Below are 16,507 nucleotides of genomic sequence, written 5' to 3' on the forward strand. Positions count from 1 at the left end.
CGGTGTTCTTTCTTTGCTGCAAGGTGGGGCTGCACCAGATGATCTCCCGTACGTTTGCCAACTCCAGCAAGAGCCAAGGCCGCACACGGCGGTGGGCATTGGGCAAGACCGGCGAGCTGGGTGTAAAGGGCTGAAAGGAGAGCAGAACGTCAAGTACGCAGAGTATGCTTGGATGAATAAAATGCTTCGATCAGTGTACCGCCCTTCAAGCCACGGACCGAATCTGAACACGATGGACATGATGGAAGTGAGTCGATGGACGTGCGTGGCTGGCTGCAGGATTCCTCGGGCGCTGCACAGGACGACGAAGGAGGCTTGCTTGCAAGTCCGTGGTCAGACAGACATTGGAGCGGCTCGTCGCGACAGGGCGGACGGACGCAACGCGGGACGTCCGTCCAACCAAGAGTGGCTCAGGCTTAGGCTCAGACCGTGGCTCCCGGGTCTCTTTTGGACACCCCAGCCCATTTCCCGATCCTGCTCTTCAACCTTTTCTCCGTTTCCACCTTCTGTACCTCCTTCGTCCTTTCTTCGTCCCTCCAACGCCCTTCAAAGCGTCTCTGCCTGCAGCTGCCATCTTTCCTCTCTTCCTCCTCTAGAGATATACCCAGAGGGGAGAGCCGCTGCTGCAGATTGATTGCGAGAGAAGCCATCATCACTAGAGAGCCATTTTGAATTGCACGGAGCCTCTTTCAGCGTCAACCTGCCGACCCTCTTCACCACCATCGCCCTCACCCTCGCCCACTATCGCAAAGATCTCAGCCTGTGCGCTCTTGCACCAAGCGCTATCTCAGCAGTCTGCTCCCCAGGCTCGTTGTCGCGTCCGAGTTTGAGCTGATCGAGCACGGGCGCAGCATGGTAGTCTCGGCGGCACCGAGCAACTACACATCACTGCCTCAAGATCTCGCGCATCACGCAATGCCTCAGCATCTAGCCAATGTGAGCGGCGCAGGGCCGTCTTCATCCTCGTCCTCATCTTCAACCCAACCTCCGCACCTTGTGCCTAATCTCTTACCAAAGCTGGAGACGGCACCCCATGCGGGCGATCGCGAACCATCAATCTCGGTATTGGGGCTTGACGAGGGCACCGGTGTTTCTGCATCCTCATCCTCATCCGCCTATCCTCGCTCGGGATCAAACGGCAGCCTCGCAGCAGCGCCAGGGTCTCGCACAGCCTCATTCTTTGCTGCTGCCTCGTCGAGCCCCGTCCTCAGCCCGGCATCCGTCGTCTCGCAGCAAGGCCACAACAGAACAGCGAGCGCTTCGTCGGCCAAGTCACTCACGAGCCTGCCTCCGTCACTTCTGGCGCCAGAGCAAGGCTACCGCAGCCAGCGGCTGAGCCATAAGAGTTCCACCGGCACCAATGCTAGCGTCTGGTCGGGCGATAGCCAAAGCAGCGATGCAGGACATGGGGGTGTCGAGGACGAAGCTACATCATCCCGTCGCTTTCGTTCTCCAGCTAGTGGTGGTCCCTCCGCCGGCATAAGCACCGACGCGGCCGGCAACAGATTGGCCCCCACGTTGATTCGCCTTCCAACGCCGACAGATTTCCAGCCTGATCACCAACTCCATTCCGCTAGCTCCATTCGATCTCGCCGCAACTGGGACGAGTTTGAAGGCAAACCCATATTGCCATTACCAAGCCCTGCCGTCCAGCAGGATGCCCTTGAGTCAGGCGACTCCATGTTCGTTGGTCTCGATGAACAGCAGCATTCTGCTCCTTCGAGCCAGGTCCTCTTCTCGTCGCCTGGAAATACGTACGATCGGCATGCAAATGGCCAGCCGTCGTCCTCGCCTTTTCTTAGCGCTCCCAGCACAGCAACCAACTCCACCTTCTCAGCCGCCTCGACGGCTTACACATCACAGCCTGCACCTCCGAGCCCATCGCCATCGAATCGCGATGGCGCGCTTGGCGATGGCTTTCAATCGAGCGCTGCTTCATCCAGCAAGACGAAGAGCTTCTTTGGCTCGGGCGGTCAGTCCTCCCCAATCCCACCTCCTGCTCGCGCTCCATCTCTGCGCAGTCCGAGATCGAGCACTAGCGAGATGAGCCGCCACGCTCGAACGGCCAGCGGCCAAAGCGACGCCAGTCAATCGTGGAACAACACCTTATCGCCTGCTGCGTCGCCTGCAGGCTTCAAGACGGGCTTCCCAACGTTGCCTTCTGTGTCCTCTAGCCTAGCTTCCTCAGCCGATCAATCGCCGGCTACGGGTCCCGCAGCGCTGCCTCGCTTCCAGCGTCCCAGTCGTTACCCCACGTTGCCCTCGCAAGAAGGAGGCTCGATCAGTGGTCTCGATGGTAACTTCAGGACGCCTATGAGGAAAGGTACAGGCGACAGCACAATTACGTCAAGTGCATCCAATGCCTCACTAGCTCCGTCATCCAGCTTCCAGGCTGACTCGAGCGACTCCGTCAGAACACCGCAGCTCAGCTCTGCATACACTGAGGGCTTCTCTAGCATCGGCAAGGGACCTCCACCCGCTTTTGACTCGACGGGAAAAGCTGCCAAGACCAGGCATGTCCACGGGCCGAGTGAGAATGCGACGGGGAGCAGCTTGATACCCCCTTTCGACAACCAGCAGACAGACTCGCCTTCACCGGCAATGCCAAAGAGCACCCCGTCAGCTCTACGACTCGAGGGCCTGCCGTCACACCCTCTGTCTACCCATGCGGAGTCGTTGTCCATCGATGTCTCTGCAGCGGAAGCGTCGCGTGCCAAGCAGCAGCAGCAGCAACAACAACAGTATTTGGGCGCTGATGGGCCGCTTTCAAGTCCACGGGTACTTGCAAGGGCAGCACAAGATGCGGCTGCGGCCGACGAAGAGTCAGAGGACGAGGCGGTAGGGAGAGTAGGGACATACCGCGTGCAGAAGACGCTCGGCGTCGGCGCTTTCAGCAGGGTGGTGCTCGCTGCTCCTATCGTCCCGACGCCGATCAGATTGTCACCCGCTGCTAGCGATACCGAAAGGGAGGGCAGTGGTGGTGAGAGCAGAGAGGCGCCGATGAAAAAGAAGTCGAGTCTGCAATCGTGGAGCAAGGCATTCCGGTCGAAGAGCTCAAGTCCGGCGCCACCTTTGAGCACCTCGTCTTCATCATCATCGACACCCAAGACTCGCGGCATCACAACGACGCTCGCTCCACCCGCAAACATCACTGCGAGCGATGCTGAGCCAGAAGGCGCGCCCATGTACGCCCTCAAGATGATGGCTCGCGAGCCCTTTGAGCAAAATGAACGCATGAAGGTCAGCTGGGTACGAGAGGTTGAAGTTCTGCGGCACATCCACCACCCTTCGCTCATTCACTTCATCAAGAGCTTCTCAACTCCGCGTCATCACGTCCTTGTTCTCGAGCGCGTGGCGGGAGGCGAACTTTTCGATGTCCTCTGGTCGCATAAGGTCGAGATGGCCAAGCGCGAATGGTTCGTGAGGCGACTCTTCGCCGAGCTGGCGAATGCGGTTGGGTGGATGCACAGCATCAATTTGGTGCATCGAGACATCAAGCTCGAGAACATCATCCTTACGCGAGACGTCTTTGCCGATCTGGACTCTCTGCGACCGTCGAGACTCGGCGGAATTCCTTTACTCAAGCTTACCGACTTCGGCCTGAGCAGGTTCATCGACGCCTCCAAGCCGATGCTAGAGACGCGCTGCGGGTCAGAGGAGTATGCCTCTCCGGAGCTCATCATTGGCAAGAAGTACGACGGGCGCAAGACGGATGTATGGGCAATGGGAGTTGTCCTATACGCACTCGTCTGCGGGATGCTGCCCTTCCTCGACCAGGCAGAAGGAGGAGGAGGAGCGTCTCAGGAGAATCGCGAGGGCGCAAGGAGGGAACGAGGGCCAAAGGAGCGCAAGGCTCACCTGCTGCGGATCGCAAAGGGCGATCTGCGCTGGCCTCTCGAGGTCAATGATGAGCCTGCAGATTCACCTGCCCCATCTCTCTGTCCTGCGAGCAATCGCTTGATTACGCCCTACGCCAAGCACCTGATCTCACGGCTGCTGAGGCGAGACGCAACAAAGCGCGCTCAAGCTTGGGAGTGCTTTGACGATCCTTGGCTCACTCATGGGTCCTTCCACGCCCATGGAGAGGTATCGGCGCATGGTGAGGCCATTCAGAAGGGTGAAGGATGTCAGCTGGGCTTGCCGCCTGATCCCAGGAGCGAAGAGGGACAGGCGTGGCTGCGGGAGAGGGCTGAGGTGAGGGGTGGAGACGTTAGTCTGCTGGCCAAGCACGATTGAAGAAGCGGAGGCGTGGCCATCTGGCACTAGCTATCGCGCGCGTGTATATTTTGGTCATGCGACCGTTTGCAATGTCTCGACTACCTTGTTGTACCATGACCATCCGTCTTCGGCCCTGTTGAAATCGTCTGAGAATGGAGGCAGCGAGCGAGGCCACGAGGAAGGCGCACTGCCTCACTTTGATTCGAGCCCTTCTCCCTCGCCTCCTCTCTCTGCTCCCTCTGCCGCCCCGCGCGTCTCAGCTCTCGGTTTCGTTTGGCCCTGGCCGTCCACTCGCTCTCTCGCTCGCTCTCCGTGTGCCTTGCTCACTCAGACGTCGCTCATCCGTGGCCGCCCTGCCTCGGTGGCCGCCTAAGCTGAACCTCTGCCTGTCTCTCTCTGTCGACACAGGTGTTTGAGGAGAGACCCTGAATCGGCGACCACGGGCTCAGGCTCACCCAACACCACACACCAAATTGGCCGCCGTCTCCTTTTGCACAACTTCCTTCCTCATCTGGCCATCTTACGACCAATCCAAAGAAAGAAGCAAGGAGATTTTGCGAAGACGTCGCACCCCTCTTCGCCTCTCCAAGATACCTCTTCTTTGCATTGGACGACCACATCATCATCGCATCGCTCTTGTCCCCGCTTCGTCGCTCCCTTCGCAGCCCACCTTCCTCCTTCCCCTGCATCATCGCACCATCATCTTTCCCACTTGACCTTCACAGCGCCGCCACTAAGACTCCACGAACATCAACAAAAGGTCTCACCTCATCATCGACCTGAGAGCTGCTGGTCAGACAATCGGAACACTCGGCAACAATAGGAATACGACTACGACGAGAATAACTACCACAACACGGTCCGCTTGCAACGATGACATCAACTGCTTCGCCCTCACACGCCTCCCCGGCGCATAGTTACCACAATCGCTTCGCCAATGAAGGGACGATCTCCCGCTCAACATCGGCGGCGGCGCCCGAAAAGGCTGAAGCAAGATCAGAGTCGCCCTCTGCTACCACGCCCTTTTCATTCGACTTCTCCGAGTTCAAGGGACTGGATGGCGGCAATGAGCCTGCGTTGGGCTCCTTCCTCTCGTACCAGCAGGCGCAGCAAAAGCAGACTGACGCAGCACCAGCAGCAGCACCAGCAGCAGCCCCACCTGCTCCGTCAATGCCAGCACCTCAGCCTCCCTCGCATCTCGAGACTAGCCAGGACGTAGCAGCACTCGAGGCAGCCGTCGACAAGCAGGAGAGCGATGAAGCCGCTCAAGACCAACCCAAAGCCAACAGCGGCGGCGACGGTGACGACGCTCCCATCGCTCCATCTGCTCAACCAGCGCCTCTGCCTCGCCCTCCGGTCGTCATCGACCCCGTAGAATCGCCCACGCCAGCTGCAGACCAGTCTCAAGTCTCCTCCCGCGAGGTCTCGCAGCCTTCGATCATTCCCAGCTCAAGCAGTGCTCGCTCCCTCTCCAAGTCGCCCATTGGCAACTTCTCGCGACCGAGCAACCTCGTTCCTTCGTCCCAGTCGACGGCCTCGAATGACTCTGGTCTGGAGCGCGGCATCGGCTCGCTTGACCTCAATGGCGGTCGAGACCGAGACCGCGACGGCGAGGGGCGCCACAATGATATGCCGCAACTCAGGAGCGTCCAGGCCCAGCAGCCCATTCTCTCTCCTGGCGGAGCAGGCGACGACACGAGCAGCAAGGCATCTGCCACTGCTTTTCCATCGAGCGAGACAGAAGAGTTGGCGCCGTCCGTCGTTCCTCGACAGAACATGCAGGAGAGGGAAAGACCCAGTAGCTTCTTCGGATTGCAAGGACCGCCCGCAAGTGCCAGGCAGAGCGCCATCGACCAGCAACAGAATGTGCCTTCTGCTGACGACTCTGGCTCGGGTTTCTTCGGCGGCGCAGCCAGCGGCAGCGGCACTCGACCTTCGTCCTTCTTTGCCCTGAACAACAGCGAGCCGACCTCTGCCATTGGGTCGAGCCAGTCCGGTGGCTTCCATCGAGATGACTCAGGGCTCAGCGCTCCTGGTGCTCAGAATCGCAGTACGTTAGCAGGCGGCACAGGAAATGCCGCTATTCAGCACTCGGGATCCTTCAACTTTGGCTCCGGCAATGGACGACCTGCCAGTATCGCGCCCTCTGTCACCACTGGGCCATTGCTCGACCACAGTCATCTCAAGCCTGGAGAGCAGGCAGCACTCCTCTCGCACAACAAGACGCTCGAGCTCTACCGCCAGAATGCGAAGAAGACCAACGATCCAGATCTCATCTATGAATTCGCTGTCTTCATGATCGATGCGAGCAAGTCGATGCCGGAGAGTCCGTCAGGTGCAGTCGGCATTGCCTCTGGCTCCAAGGAAGACGTCATCAAGGAGGCCATTGGCCTACTCAAGAAGATCGCCGAGCGAGGTCACGCCGACGCCCAATACTTCCTGGCAGACTGCTACGCCAATGGCATCGGTACGCCCAAGGCGAAGCAGGACTTCGATCGAGCCTACCCTCTCTTCGTTCTCGCTGCCAAGCATGGTCATCCCGATGCAGCGTACCGTGCGGGCACCTGCTACGAAAAGGGATGGGGATGCCGTCGCGACCAGGGTAAAGCTCTGCAATTCTACCGCAAGGCTGCCTCGCAGAATCACCCCGGCGCCATGTACCGACTGGCGACTGCGGAACTCAACGGCGAGCTCGGCCTGAAGCGCTCAGCCAAGGAAGGCGTCAAGTGGCTCAAGCGCTCCGCCGATGCTGCGACGCCTGAGTTCCCTCACGCCCTCCATGAGCTCGCCCTCCTTCACGAGCGCGGCATCGACAATGTCCTCTTTGTCGATCCCGAGTACTCTTGCGAGCTCCTCGCCCAGGCAGGCGAGATGGGCTACGCCCCCTCTGCGTACAAGCTTGGCGTCAATTACGAGTACGGCCGCATGGGCTGTCCTCAAGATGCAGGCTTGAGCATCCATATGTACAACATCGCTGCTCAACAGAACCACAAGGAGGCCTGCTTCGCGCTCACTGCCTGGTATCTCGTCGGGGCGCCATCCATCTTGCCGCAAAGTGATACAGAGGCGTACCTCTGGGCGAAGAAGGCTGCCGAGCAGAACTTGGCAAAGGCCGAGTATGCTGTCGGCTACTTCACTGAGATGGGAATCGGGACGGTGAAGGATTTGAAGGAGGCCAAGGAGTGGTACAAGCGCGCTGCGGAGCATGGAGACAAGAGGGCTAATCAGCGTCTCACTGGGCTGGGAGGGCGTCCGGTCGGGCCGCTGCCTGGCGTTGGAGCTGGTGGAGCTGGTGGAGCCGGCGCTGGTGGTGCGGGAGGCAACAAAGCCGGGCAGCATGGCCAGACTCCAGGAGGCTCAGACTATGCCTCTATGCCGGTTGCTTCGCGCACTCAGCCGACCAACGCTCCCTTCCCGTCGCGAGTAGAGGTGTCAGCCATGAGCCCCTCGACCGGCGGATCAGGCACCATGTTCCCCTCGCCGCTCACGATGAGAGACACGCAGTCTGCCATGCGCGAGGAGCGATACCTGGCCAATGTGGCGGCGGCTCAACAGGCCGAGTATCGCTCTACGAATCCACAGCAAAGGCCGCCGCCCCAACAGCAGCAGCAGCGGAGCATGACCGGCCCATCAAGCGGAGCGCCCAGTGGCTACAGCAACGGTGTCTCGGGCGCCCGCCCGCCACCTCAACAATTCCCGCCGCAGCCGCGACCTCCCCAGAACGGCTTGAATCCCTACGCCGGCCCACACCGCTCAGGCTCGATGCCCCCGCCTCCTGGTGCTGGAGGATACAATGGGGTTGGCCCCTCTCCAGCCCACTCGGCCGCATCCGCCTATCCGACCTACTCAGCCCCGAGCGGCCCAGGAGGCTCTCCTTCATCGCCTGGCCGCCCTCCGCCGATCAACACGAGCTTTCTGAGCGGTGGCTCGCCGACGGGACAGCAGCATTCGGCGCCGCCGCAGAGCTACCCTTCATACGGACATCAGCAGCCGCACAATGGCCAATGGCGACCTTCTCCTCCCCCGGGTCAGCAGCAGCCAGGGGCCGGCATGACTGGTCCGCGTCCTCCGCAGTCCAATGCTCCAAACATGTACTCGTCCCCTATGATGAGCCCACCGATGCAGCCTGGCATGCCTGGCGGTCCAGGAAGACCCAACGGTCCCGGAATGATGTCTCCCAACTCTGGCCCTGGAGGGATGCCCTTCAGCTTTGACTCTGACGATGCCACTGCGGCGCAGATCTTCCAGAGGGCGCAACAGCAGCAGCAGCAGAATGGCGGTGCTTCGAATGGCGGAGACCAGCAGCAGCAGCAGCAGCCCAAGAAGAAGAAGGGATGGTTCGGGGGCAGCAAGTAAGGTGGAAGGATGACTGGCAACGAACATGTACGGACGATCTACTCCCTCTCTCTCTTCTCACATACAGCTCCACCCATCCATCAAACGACATACACTCCTCGGATTCTCGTCAACGAAACGCATTGGCACGTCTCTGTTTCTTCTCCTTTCTTGTTCATCTATTCATGAAAAGTCGAATGCTACCGGCGCTGCGTCTGTGAGGGAGTTGCGGATTGGCTGCTCTGAACCCTGATGCAAGGCACACGCGATTGCAGACCACGCGACAAACGAGAGAGACGCGGAGAGAGAACGAGCGCCGACAGACAGCGGTTGGTTGGTCGATGATCATCGCGATCTTCCTTCTTGCCATCCTACCGGAGCCTCCCTCCCTATTCTTGTACCTTTCTTTTCGTCCATTTGGCCTCCTGATCACCTCGCAAGTCGAAGAGCAAGTAGTCGACTCCGCCCCACGCCTTGTTCATCGCCTCTCGCCGACCGTCAAAGGCGCATCAATCTCTACGAGAAAGCAACGCGCCGCGCCCTACCTCGCGCGACTCGATCACGGCCAGCCGCACGATAGGCCGAGTCAAATTGCTTTCACATCACTCTGTATCATCGTCATCTTTCTCGCTAGCTCTCGACATCGCGAATCCCTGCTTCAAAGGACGACACTTCTGCGCCATCCACCCACGTTCCGTCTCCTCCCATAGATCTTGATCGCTCATCATCGTAGCGCACCTCTCACACAGCATCTCATAAGCATCAAACACATTCCAAGCGCCTCAGCATCGGCTCGCATCACATCGCTCCGTTCAACACCATGTCGTCATCCAACAACAACACTCCCGCCTCGTCATCCTCCCTCCTTCCACCGGCCCCGGGATCAAACGCAGCCGCTACCACGCCTACCCCAAGCCGCTCAGTGCCCTTAACTTGCTCCGGCCACACGCGGCCCGTAGTCCACCTAGAGTTCTCCGACCTGCTCGAACCAGACGGGACATACCTCCTCCTCTCATCCTGCAAAGACGGCAACCCCATGCTACGCGACTGGCTAGGGGACTGGGTAGGCACCTTCCTCGGACACAAGGGCGCAGTCTGGTCTGCCAAGCTCTCCGGCGGGGAGGGAGGATGCAGTAGAGCTGTCACGGGGAGTGCCGACTTCTCTGCCAAGGTGTGGGACACTTTCAGTGGGGAGTGCTTGCATACTTTCCCTCACGACCACATCGTGCGGGCCGTAGGCGTTGATAGGGAGGGTGGCAGGTGTTTGACTGGAGGGCACGAGAAGAGGCTGAGGCTCTTTGACTTGAACAGGCCAGAGGCCGAGCCGGTGGAATTTGGGACTGGTCGGGGCGAGGGCTCATCAAAGGCGCACGACGGAGTCATCAAGAGCATCGTCTGGCCTCGCGCAGGACCCGCCGCGTCATCGCAGGACCTCATTGTCAGCATGGGCGAAGACAAGGTGGTGCGCTGGTGGGACTCGCGTGCACCGCGGTCGGCGGTACGAGAGCGAAGCGGCTTCGGTGACGGTGGTCCGATCACTTCGATGGAGCGCAGCTATGTGCCTGCACTCGCTGCGGGGTCATCTGCACACGGCAGCGCTAGCGGCGAGATGCTCACCATCTGCTCGGGCAAGTCCATTACTTTCCTCGATGCCATGGACCCTGAAGGGTGGCAGCGAGACGTCACGCTCCAGCAAGCCGTCTCCTCTGCCTCATTGCACCCGACGCAAGCGGATCGATTCGTTGCTGGGTCGACGGCGGACGGATGGGTTAGAATCTACGACTTCCCTGCGGGGACAGCTTCTGCTACGAATGGCGATGACAGCAACGGTGCAGCAGCGGGACTGGGTACACCCTTGCAGGAACGAGAGCTGCACAAGGGACACCACGGACCAGCCCATATCGTCAGCTACTCGCCCGATGGAGAATTGGCGGCTAGTGGGAGCGAGGATGGAACGATCCGGCTTTGGCAGACTTATCCAGGAAAGAAGTACGGGCTTTGGGTCTGAGGGGTCAGTGCAAGAATGGAGTGAGAAAAGTAAGCGCGCAAGAGGAAGGCAATCTTAGCGCGTGGCAGGGCAACGTCTGCGCGGGCAGTCAGCGAGCGTGGCAACACGACTTCGACTTCCTTCTCATCCTTGTCGTTCCGGTCAGCATGGCCAACAACACCAGCATTGCGTTCAATCATCATCATTGTCATCATCCCAAAATTGTTCCCACAAGCCTGCGATCGGCCGTCAATTGGGGCTCTCTCGCCGCTGCCATCGTGGTCAAAGAGCGCCATTGCCATGACGCCTGAGCGGCAACCGAGCTTCAGCTGGTTGTTGCGACATTCACCTCATCTCGCAACATTGAATATTGACAGCGCACGAACCCTTGCATCGGGATAAGACCGACGCCAAAGCCCCAAATCTAAATGATGATGAGTGCCGAGCAACGGGGAGGCTTGCCCGCCCCTTTCGCTCTTTATTCACTCCGGCGATGAGGGTCTCGACACACGGGCGGCCGAGCACTCATCATTGCGACAAGCGGGGTGGCGCACTCTGGCTTGATCGTGGTTTCTCTTTCCCCTTTCTCATGCCCGTCGGCGCAACGAGCTGGATGGGATGGGGTGGGATCGATGCGATGCAGGCCTCCCGAGTCTTCGCCCCACTTTCGTGGTGAAGGTGCGCTGACATAGGCTGGACATTGGCGGAGGTGCGGATCAATGGAGCTCTCGATCGCTGAGATGAGATCGATGATCGAGAGAAACCAGCAGAGCAGCGTGTCGACGTCCGGACTAGCCATTGATGGCTCAGCATCCTTGGTGAGCTAGTCGTCACCAGCGCCTTCCAGCCGTACACGGCTGAAGAGCAGGCGTACGGCGCGCTCAGACGGTCACGTTGGAACGCTATACGAGCTCAGGATACTCCTCGCTGGGCTTGACCGTGCGCGAATCCGTCCTTTACCGCACGGACGCGAGAGCCGTGCACATGAGATGGGGAGCCGATGGCGTCGATCCATTATCGATCCATCGCCCACCTCTTCGCAGGAGACAGGAGGCCCTTGCCACCGTAAGGGGGCGGCCCGACCTGGCCTGCAGATGGATGGGCGGGAGCAAAGAAGACGGGCTGGCCGCGGCAGCGGCAGGCAGCGGTAGCGTGAGTCCCGTAGGCAGATGGAGGCGAGCTGCCCGCAGGCCCGCCCAAGCGCGAACGGGCGCAGAGAAGATGGATCGATCAGGTTCCTAATCGCCTTTCTTTCGCAGCGAATGCCTCTCAGACCAGGCCTCTGGCTCTTCTCCTCTCTTCATAGCCCGCTGGGAAACCAGCCAGTCAGACAATCAAACGCCTCCTTTTGGCCCCCCTCGCACAAGCTTGGCGAGAAAGTGAACTGATGCCCCGTGTCAGGACGAGCACGGCGTAATTGGCGGAGCGAGGAGGGAAAGCGGCCCTGCTAGCCACCGCCTCGAGCGGGCAGATGCCGTTGCGCCTCTTTGCTCGCCTCTTGACCCGTCCGTCTGCTCTGGCTACAAGATTGTCAATCGTGCGCTCGACCCCATCCTTGTCCTCATCTCTTTGACCATTCTTCTGCGTCCGCCACAAAGCTCCCGCCTCCGCCCTCCTTCTTCGTCATTGTCTATCTGCGTTGCCGCCTCCGCCTCGATTCGACTTGTTCGTTCGCGTCCACGAATCCCTCTCGCTTCGACGGGCAAGGCGCCTCGCCCAACAGTAGACTCCGCCGCCCGCCCAGCCAGAGGCGGCGAACAATCGAGGACGTCGAGCCAGATCTGAATATATAGACGGCCTTGCCCTCATCTTGAGCTTTTGCAGCCAGCATCCTGCTCATCAAGCGCTCTTTCCTGCACCCGTTCGTGTCATCAATCATCAAGCTACGACATGGACATACTAGGTGAGCATGTCAATGCCAGCTCGTCACTGCTGCGCGCCCTTCCTGCTCTGCCTTTCGCTCACCGTTGACCTTCGCCCTCAACCTTGCTCTCTCTTTTTCCCATCAGAACTGGTTCATGACGATGTCAAGGCCGAGAGCAGGCCGCACGAGTGCCAACACAAAGGCTGCCCCAAGGCGTTCAGCAGGGTGAGTAGGGCTTGACAGTCTCTGCAGGGTTGCGCACGGTCTTCGATGTCATGCACATCGCGCACGGACAAGGGGGAGATCGACTTGACAGGCGGGCGGCGTTTGTTTGGCAGTAATTGCATCGACAGAAACGAACAAGGCAAGCTGACCCAGACCCACCTTCCTTTTGCTTCATTGCCCGCTGCAGCGAAGCGATCTTGCTAGAGTGAGTCAAGATGCGATCTTCAGCTCCGTGCTACTTTCTGCCCAGAAGAATTCTCGTCCCGTCCCTTCCCGTCAAGTCCATGCAGCCGAGCCTTTTCGCTGGGAGCGGGCGATTCCTGCGGGGCGGGATTGAAGACAAAGAAAACTGAGATGCTCAGACAAAGGAGGCGTCGAAGGGGACTGTTACCGAGGCCCGAGGTCGTTGACTCCTCGCGCTGCTGCATGGGAATCGAAGCTCACCTCACTGTCTCCTTTGCCACTGATAGCATGCGCGCATTCATTCGCAAGAGAGGCCATTGTGAGTGCGAGTCCTTCGGCCATTGTAATCGGAACATGCGGCTGATGATTTCATCATGTCGCTTCCCGCCTCCACAGTGGTTGTCCCTACATGGGATGTGGGAAGACCTTCATCCAACGAAGCGCTTTGACGGTACATCTCCGCATCCACACCGGTGGGTACTGTATGCGATGATCAGTGATCTACATCGGGCTGTGGAGCTGACTTTCGACCATCTCGGCCTTTCGCTTCGTCAGGCGAACGACCTCACGTGTGCGAGGTCTGCACCAAGGCATTGTGAGGATGTCGCGATCGTGATGCCAGAGCTAGCTCCGAACTCACACTGGCCCGTCTCCTCCAATTTTGGTGCGCAGTTCCGACTCAAGCTCTCTGGCCAGACATCGCCGCATCCATAGCGGACGTCGCCCCTACAAGTGCCTGGCAGAAGACTGTGGCAAGACCTTCTGTCGCAAGACCACGCTCATCAAGCATGGCCTGCGTCAACACCAAATTGCCACGGTGCCAAAGGGCAAGAAGTCTCTGTCCACCAGAGCTGCCGGGCCAATTGTTGTAGGGTCGCAGAGTGGGCCCGTCACGGGCAACGGCGCCTCGGGTAGGCAGACGCGGGCCTCGACGGGAATGCATCACCCGAACGGTGGCTCCGTGACATCCTCTGGCGACATAGTATTCCCTTCTGTCCCCTCGCACAGCCACCAAACTCACTTCATGGACGCTTCTCACGCGCAGAGCCATGGCGGGCCGGTCCTACCGTGGTACCCTTCGCACGACAGCGGTTCTGCCTACACGTCAAGCACAGCCGACGGGAGCTACTCGCGCCTCGGCAGTGAGACGAGCACATCTTCTGCTGCCAACAGTCATGGAGGCTACACGCACGATCACCACCTCCACAACCATCATCATCACGGCACTTCCTCTGACGTTGACGCTGCGGAGGCGGCCGCCCTCATGTTGCCCATCGGCCCTGGATCGATGTCTATCGATAGCAGCTCGGTCAAGGCTGCCCCCGTCAAGCTGCAGGACCCCTACGGGCGACACTACCGTACGCACGACAGCTTGCCCGGCTGGAACGCAGACTACCATGGCGGGGAGAGCAAGGTCTTTGCCCATCAGTCCGGAGCGAGCACGCCTCATGGTCAAGGCCCTCCGCCCATGGCGCCTTCGCCAACTCACCCTCAACAGCATCTCCAACATCATCAGCAGCAGCAGGGAAGCTACTTCCCATCGGCGTACGCTCAGCAAAATGGCTACGCTATGCAGCACGGTCATCAGCACCAGCGCTCGCTCCCCATTCACCACCAACCTCAACAGCAGAGCCAAAATCAGTACTCGACCCTCTTCTCTGCCGGTGTCGATGCGCAATCTGCCACTTAAAGCGGTGGCTACCGTCTCCGTCTCCCCGTCTATTTCATGATATCCCACCTATTGTCTCATCATGCTTTAATCGATCATCTAAGATGCGACTCGATCGACAGAAACGGTATCAATCATAGCGCTGTTCACGCTCGAACGAGGAAACGAATGATACACTGCTGGGTATTGGAAATGCTTTGCGTCCCGCATCAGCGCCGTCACTGTCAGCGCCTTCTAAACCGCCTCTTTCCTCTTCTTTCTCTTCTTCGTCTCCCCATCCTCACCTGCCTTCCCTCGCCTCTTCTCTCCCTTCTCCTTGTTGCGCTGCTCCCTCTCCCCGAAGCCACCATCGGCCAACTCCATCCCGGCGACCCGCTTTGCAGTCGCAACTCTGTTCAGCTTCTCCAGTACGCGCTCCTCAGGCATGGGTAGCTCTTTCATCTTGTACTGGCCCTCTTTCTTGCCCTTGACTCGCAGGCGCGCCTCAATGCCTTGGAACACGTCCACATCTCGTTCCCCGACGAAGCTCACGGCCCAACCTGAGCGTCCGGCACGAGCAGTTCGACCCACTCGGTGAAGATAGTCCTCCCATGCGGCGGGCAGATCGTAGTTGACTACCATGCCTACCTCGGGCACGTCCAGTCCACGCGAAGCGACATCCGTAGCCACCAAGACCCACTTGTTGGGAGCTCCTCTGAACTTCTGCAGGTTTTCCAGCCTCAAAGGCTGAGAGAGCTGGGAGTGTAGAGAGAGACAGGGGATGGCCATCTCCCGGAGCAAACGGCACAGCAGCTCTGCGGTTCGACAACGGGAGACGAAGATGATTGTTGGGATAGGAAGCTGGCGGAGGAGGCGATGTCCGCTTGGTGAGATGTAATGCCGCTCGTAGTCTGTTTCGGCGTCGTCGTCGTCTGAAAAGTTGAGGTCGACTGTTGAGTCTTCTGAGTCCGCGACTGAGGCATCATCATCGTCCTCCTCGTCGCTGTCCTCTCCTGATGCAGAACCAGAGGAAGAGGTCTCGTCCTCGTCTTGGTCCTGCTCATCTGCCACAATTTCGCCCCTGTCCTCATCCTCCTCGTCATCGCTCTCCTCTGGGCTGAGGCTAAGTGAGTTCCTCCTTCGCCTCTTATGTGCCCTTGGATCTGTAGGCGGGTGTGTCAACAAATGGTAGAGGTACACCTCCCTAACATGGGAAGGTACAAAGATGTACCTTTGCCTCAGCTTCTCCGGCGTGGTGGAATCCATCTCTATCCTTTCTACCTTGATCTTCCTTCCCTTGCCTGCCTCGGCCTCGCCCAGGCGCTTCTGTGCCAATGCCTCGATTTCCTCGGTGAGAGTGGCCGAAAAGAGGAGAGTCTGTCTACGCTCCGGTGGTGGCAAATGCTCCATGATAGATCCAAGTGCTTCAGCAAACGTTGGGGTGAGCAACCTATCGGCTTCATCGAGGACAAGGAACTTGCAACGCTCGAGTCCCCATTCTTGATTTCCACCGCTCACAAGCAGATCCCATAGCCTTCCCGGTGTAGCAACGACGACATGCGGTCGTCCTCTTGCCAGCTCCGTCGCCTGCTTCATCATGTCCATGCCACCGAGTACCAAGCTACACTTGATTCCCATCTTGGCTCCCTGCGCCAGGGCAAGGAAAGCTTCGTGCAGTTGAACGGCCAACTCTCGTGTCGGGGTCAGAACGACCGAGTGACCTCCGACGGGATCGCGGAGTAGGGAGTGGAGGATAGGGAGAGCGAAGCAAAGTGTTTTACCAGTTCCCGTCGGGGAGCCACCAATGAGGTCGCTACCTGACAAGATGGTAGGGATCGTCTTGGATTGGATGGGCGTAGGGACGGTGATGGAAAGATGGGAGAGGGCGCGAAGCAAGGGTGGAGAGATGGACAGGTCTTTGAAAGATGCGGCAGGCTTGTCTGCCTTTAGCTTGGATGGACCTGCCTGCGCTGAGGCTGAGTCATTTGTGGTGGCCATGATGATTGACTTGGGTGGGAAGAGACGGAAGCAGCGCGCCTTGCAGCCA

At 59.3% G+C, this 16,507-nt stretch overlaps 5 protein-coding genes across 5 annotated transcripts; 4 read left to right on the forward strand and 1 right to left on the reverse strand.

The window, feature by feature from the left end:
* Positions 1 to 469: 469 nt before the first annotated feature.
* On the forward strand, positions 470 to 4,247 carry BDZ90DRAFT_229198 (kinase-like protein). Its single transcript, XM_025504960.1, has one exon. It carries the CDS (start codon positions 916 to 918, stop codon positions 4,234 to 4,236), a length of 3,321 nt encoding a protein of 1,106 aa, XP_025364782.1. The 5' UTR covers positions 470 to 915; the 3' UTR covers positions 4,237 to 4,247.
* A 417-nt stretch (positions 4,248 to 4,664) lies between these two features.
* Positions 4,665 to 8,804, forward strand: BDZ90DRAFT_229199 (hypothetical protein). The gene has a single exon (XM_025504961.1). It carries the CDS (start codon positions 5,092 to 5,094, stop codon positions 8,572 to 8,574), a length of 3,483 nt encoding a protein of 1,160 aa, XP_025364783.1. The 5' UTR covers positions 4,665 to 5,091; the 3' UTR covers positions 8,575 to 8,804.
* Positions 8,805 to 8,910: 106 nt separating this feature from the next.
* BDZ90DRAFT_263465 (WD40 repeat-like protein) lies at positions 8,911 to 10,561 on the forward strand (the record flags this gene model as incomplete). The annotated part of the gene is made up of 2 exons (XM_025508608.1): positions 8,911 to 9,405; positions 9,469 to 10,561. Exons 1-2 carry the CDS (start codon positions 9,374 to 9,376, stop codon positions 10,559 to 10,561), a joined length of 1,125 nt encoding a protein of 374 aa, XP_025364784.1. The 5' UTR covers positions 8,911 to 9,373.
* A 1,869-nt stretch (positions 10,562 to 12,430) lies between these two features.
* On the forward strand, positions 12,431 to 14,502 carry BDZ90DRAFT_276658 (hypothetical protein; the record flags this gene model as incomplete). The annotated part of the gene is made up of 6 exons (XM_025508948.1): positions 12,431 to 12,443; positions 12,550 to 12,629; positions 13,100 to 13,131; positions 13,209 to 13,285; positions 13,368 to 13,407; positions 13,485 to 14,502. 6 exons carry the CDS (start codon positions 12,431 to 12,433, stop codon positions 14,500 to 14,502), a joined length of 1,260 nt encoding a protein of 419 aa, XP_025364785.1.
* Positions 14,503 to 14,625: 123 nt separating this feature from the next.
* Positions 14,626 to 16,475, reverse strand: BDZ90DRAFT_229201 (DEAD-domain-containing protein). Its single transcript, XM_025504962.1, has one exon. It carries the CDS (start codon positions 16,456 to 16,458, stop codon positions 14,716 to 14,718), a length of 1,743 nt encoding a protein of 580 aa, XP_025364786.1. The 5' UTR covers positions 16,459 to 16,475; the 3' UTR covers positions 14,626 to 14,715.
* Between the last annotated feature and the right edge of the window lie 32 nt (positions 16,476 to 16,507).

The sequence above is a fragment of the Jaminaea rosea genome (assembly GCF_003144245.1).
Source record: "Jaminaea rosea strain MCA 5214 unplaced genomic scaffold BDZ90scaffold_1, whole genome shotgun sequence".
In the NCBI taxonomy this organism is placed as follows: Eukaryota; Fungi; Basidiomycota; class Exobasidiomycetes; order Microstromatales; genus Jaminaea; species Jaminaea rosea.

Excerpts from the sequence above, each read along its gene's own strand:
- BDZ90DRAFT_229201 (XM_025504962.1), bottom strand. The coding sequence starts at position 16,458 with ATGGCCACCACAAATGACTCAGCCTCAGCGCAGGCAGGTCCATCCAAG.
- BDZ90DRAFT_229199 (XM_025504961.1), top strand. The coding sequence starts at position 5,092 with ATGACATCAACTGCTTCGCCCTCACACGCCTCCCCGGCGCATAGTTAC.
- BDZ90DRAFT_229198 (XM_025504960.1), top strand. The coding sequence starts at position 916 with ATGCCTCAGCATCTAGCCAATGTGAGCGGCGCAGGGCCGTCTTCATCC.